Below are 4,799 nucleotides of genomic sequence, written 5' to 3'. Positions count from 1 at the left end.
GGTGCAACACACACACACACACACACACACACACACACACACACACACCTCTAAATAAATAATAATAGAATTTAAAAAAAAAAAAACAAGTTCAAATACGCAACAGTGCAGAAGCTCAGAACATAGAAAGTCATCTATAAATTGAGATCATTGGAGTTCTGCAGGCTAAAACTTATTGTTGCTTTCCTCCATTTCCGTGAGTAATTGTATAACTCCAAATAATCTATCACTGCAGAGGTGGAGCTCTGACTGTCCAGGCCAGCCCAGCAGGGTCAGAAGATTCCAGGCTGACAGCCCCCCAAACCCTATAAAACACTACCTCAACATTCCCATGAAGGGACTGACATGCATCATTCCAGTTAGGGCAAAATGCACATTATCCCTCTCCTTCCTCAGAACAGCTTTGTGGGATCTTCACTCTTGTTTTGCTTATTTGTCTTCTTTTTTATGCCCTCAAGTTCCCTGGCTCCTTAGGGCTGTAAAACTAGCTCAACACTTGGCTACCTTGGACAGCCATGTGGTTACTTTCTCCTGGTCATCCATCTCTGTGCTGTAAAACATTGCCCAGGTTAGACTACAATGAAAAGGGAAGGACTGAAGTCAAGGAAGGACAGCTTTGCAAAGATCATAGGAAGAAAAAGAAGCTTTGAGCAAATGTAAACTGTCTGGTTCTTCTTGTACATCAGCGTGTTTAGCTACCTAGCAATGTTTACTGTTGCTGTGGGCGGTGATGAGGCTTACCCACTACCAAGATCAGAGTCTCCTGAGCTTATAGGGAGTCCCAGCCTGCCCCACCCCACTCCTTATACCTTGTAGGTAATCCTCTTCACCCCACACATCTTTCCCTGCAGTAAATCAACTTTCGTGTTCCCCATGCCATAGTCCTTTAGGCAAAGGAGCCAACCAATGCCCAGAACCCATTTCCATCTTTCATCATACCTTCATGGTGTGGGGAGATGTTAGTGATCCCGGGGGAGGGAGCAAATGGTATGGAGGGTGGAGAGTGTATGTGCACACGCTAGCCTTCTCCCCCACTTCCCATGCCAGCAGGGCCAGGAGTTCTTTTGAACACTAAAGACAAGTATTTGTTTCTTCAATGTGCCAGGAGCTCCACATTGCTGTCAACACTGGGCCTTTTACTCATTTGCTAACTAACCGAGGGCAATAACGTGCCAGCCTTTTCCCATACCCCTGCCCCTGCCTTCCTCAAGATTTGAGTCTCAAGAGATTATAGGATATCTAGATTAAAAAAGAAAATCTCAGCAGTTCAGAGCACTTGCAGCTTTAAGGACCCAAGTTCAGTTCCCAGCCACCCATGTTGGATGGCTCACAACCACCTGAGAAGTTTCAACAGCTTCTAAGGAAGTCCTTATTCTGTAATTGAGGAAAGTAAATCTTACACTTTGTAAGACATAGAAATCTTCCTATAGCCACAGAGCAGGTGAGAGACAAGAACTCCTGACCCAGCAGTCAGCACCCTTCACAGCACAGTGCTTCCTGAAAGCCCAACTTCCTACAGCAAGTTAATCACTCCCATCTTAGTAAGCTGTCTGATCTAATTATAATTTTCAACCATCTTTCCAGGTGAAATTTATTCTTAGCAATTAATAATGAAGTTCCTAAGTTAAATTAACAAAGAAAATCTCGCAGTTCAGAGCACTTGCTGCTTTAAAGACCCAAGTTCAGTTCCCAGCCACCCACGTTGGATGGCTCAGAACCACCTGCAATTCCAGTCGCAGGGGAGCTGAGACCCTCTTCTGGCCTATAAGGGCAACTACACATATGTAGCATACACTCATAGACACACACACACACATATAAATAAAAATAAAGTAAGTCTTAAAAAAGAAAAACCAAGAGACAAGTGATCGATTTTTGCTTCTCTTCACAGACTCTCTGGACATTGGATCCAGTAAAGGTGACAGGTGAGCAAAACAAACTTCATTAGCCATGTGCGTGCTTTGCGGTGATGCCATGACCAGTACACACTCCAGTGGGTTTGATCTTCTTTCTTGTCTTTTGTATAATGCAGTGCAGCTAACAGAATGGGACCCAGCAAGGATGACACGTACTGGAAGGAAATCAATGCAGCCATGGCCTTGACAAACCTTGCACAGGGAAAAGACCAAGTGCAGGGGACAACCAGCTGCATCATCCAGAAGTCGTCCCACATAGCAGAAGTAAAGACCGTCAAGGTTCCCCTGGCACAGCATTTCTAGAGGGTGGCCGGTGGATGCTGAGCACATCAGTGTTTTTGCCTAAGTCCTTGTCCTAAGAGCCAAAGAAGAGGTGAAGAGGACTCCCATCCAGCCCTCCTCTTAAGTTCAACTATCCTAAATGTATTGTTTAGTTGCTTCTATAAAAGACACATAAATTATATTAAAAAACTCATTTTAATCAAAAATATTAACTTATTTTATGTTATGCAAACTATGCACAAAATGTCTGCATTACCATTTCAGTAAGTGCCTTGCTTCCCCGAAGTGAGCTCCAACGTGGGCGCAGTGAAAGAGCTGTGCCTCAAAAAGCCAACGCTGTATGCTTCCTAGACTGCATCATTCCAGACAGGCCTGACCAGTTCAGTCCAGAATTGCTGAGAACCCTTGAGATATATTCAGTCATTCACATGTTAAAACTTGGAAATCTGTTCAGCCCCATGAAGCAACCTTTTTTTAAATGTCTATAGTACTGGAAAATTCTTTGTGCTTTTCAGAGTGACAGGGGGCACTTTATGCACGTGCTCTGCCTGTGTATCTGATGCCAGCAGTCTCCAGAGTGAAAAATGCAGTGTTCTACGTGATGTATACATTTAAGGCGATTCTTTAAACTATTTTTTTGTTTGTTTTTTTGTTTTGGTCTTTTTGAGACGGTCTCTCTGTAGCCCCAGCTGTCCTGGAACTCACTGTGTAGACCAGGCTGGCCTTGAACTCACAGAGATCCACCTGCCTCTGCCTCCCAAGTGCTGGGATTAAAGGTGTGCACCACCATGCCCGGCTCTTTAAACTATTTTAAAATTGCAATGCATACACTGTAATCAGAAATTTTTCTTTCCCCCAAGTACTGCTGGAAAGCATCCCAGTGCTCTTTACAACTAATTTGGATTTTTCTTTTTCTGAAGTTTTGCTGAAGTTTTTCCTGTGTAAAACTAAACCTATAGTTTAGTTTTAAAACCTAACCTTGTTTGCTTTAGAGTTCAGTGTTCCTTTGCGATGGAAGCTGCTTTTCATATGGAGAGACTCAAAGCTTCTTATTTGGTTCATTTCAAATCACAGTTGCTGGTGGACAATTTATATTGCGATGAGAACAAGTCAATAAGGAAAATATATCTGTGTGTGGATGTACACATACATACATAAAATTGATTTCTGTAGATTTAAAACATATGGAAAACAAAACTTTGAAGAGTCTCTGAATTTTGCCAACTAGGATATTCAAGCAAAAATTAAGTGAAATCGTGCATTGAGAGAAAGAACATTCTGTTTCTAAATGAGACTACCATTGAGAGAATAATCACTAACACAAAAGGAGTGTCTTCTTCAATCAAACAGAAATATCCTCCTCAGCTTGAGAAGACTTGAAACCTAAGTCAACAGTGGAGACACCAAAGAACAGCGCGTATGTGCAGCTGGGATGTGAAAGGACTGGGCTGTTTTATAGTGGGATTTTTTCTACATATGTAATCTATTTTGTAATTTTTTAGACTGGAAAGCATTTTTCAAGTGTGAATGACCCGGCCATGTGCTGACAGTTTTCTTTATTTTGCAAAACGCTTTTAAAAACCAAAGGCTGCTCTGGTTGCTATGGAGATTTGTCAGTCTTGATATCCCTTGTAGGACAGTTTTTCATGTATCATAGTATTGTGGGATTGGGTTTATTTAGTGTAATGAAGATAATTTGATATAAAAATATTTTGTATATATATTTTTACTTTGTTTTCTAAATTGCGGTTTCAGTAACAGCGCAAAGTGAAATATGTAAGTTATGACTGTGTGAGCGGATGAAGTATTGAGTTCTTCTGTTTCACCCTTAAGTAGAGATCCAGGATGCAAACTTTGGAGTCATCACAGAACAGTTTTGCTGAAACCTGAGAACGGCAGTGAAAACCAAGGACAAATACTTCACTCTTTTTCATACTATTATAAGTTATTCTGGTATTAAATATTTTAATAAAAGTGTTTTTGTTTTAACGTTGCAATTAGATAAATGAATGGCAGTTGTATTTTATTTGAAATAGTCATGTTTCATTTTATCCCATCTTTTGAAAAAAAAAGCAGTGAATTTATTCTGTATAATGAACACAAATCAATGTGGGACACTATCCACACATTTCTTTAAAATACCAAAACAATGGAGCAGTGGCTCAATGGTTGAGAGCACTGGCTGCTCTTGCAGAGGACCCAGGTTCAGTTCCCAGCACCCACATGGTGGATAAAAACTGTCTGTAACTCCATTCCTAGGGGATCCCACACTCTCTTCTGGCCTCCATAGGCATTCCACACAGGTACACTCACATACATGCGTGCAAAACACTCATACACATAAAATAAAAATAAATAAGTAAAAAATTTAAAGTACCAAAGCTTGGGGTCTGGCCTGTAAGCACGTCAGAAAAATGTATAGTAGCATATCCTGGGCAATATTTTCAGTTGCGATTTTATTTTTTTTTCTTTTGCTGCTTTTTAAAACAATTTTATGGAAATCAAAGTTCCCTCAGTCTTTTCAAAGAATCTTACAATGTCAAGCCAGTGGCTGAGTCTAACTCATAATTTATATTGGAGAGAAATAGAATCATCTCTCTT

The 4,799-nt window shown here is 40.7% G+C and overlaps 1 protein-coding gene across 2 annotated transcripts in view; it reads left to right on the top strand.

The window, feature by feature from the left end:
• Mkx (mohawk homeobox) overlaps positions 1-2,872 on the top strand; it is a 68,723-nt gene extending 65,851 nt beyond the window's left edge. For both annotated transcript variants that reach the window (XM_029554787.1, XM_008850552.3), the window contains 2 exons: positions 1,892-1,925; positions 2,033-2,872. In XM_029554787.1, the coding sequence (XP_029410647.1) occupies positions 1,892-1,925; positions 2,033-2,219 (221 nt within the window). In that variant the 3' untranslated portion in view covers positions 2,220-2,872. The remainder of the gene's footprint in view (positions 1-1,891; positions 1,926-2,032) is intronic.
• Positions 2,873-4,799: the final 1,927 nt, after the last annotated feature.

Source organism: Nannospalax galili, unplaced genomic scaffold, assembly GCF_000622305.1.
Source record: "Nannospalax galili isolate Female #2095 unplaced genomic scaffold, S.galili_v1.0 scaffold43, whole genome shotgun sequence".
NCBI classification, from domain to species: Eukaryota; Metazoa; Chordata; class Mammalia; order Rodentia; family Spalacidae; genus Nannospalax; species Nannospalax galili.
This window is presented reverse-complemented; position numbering and strand designations above follow the sequence as displayed.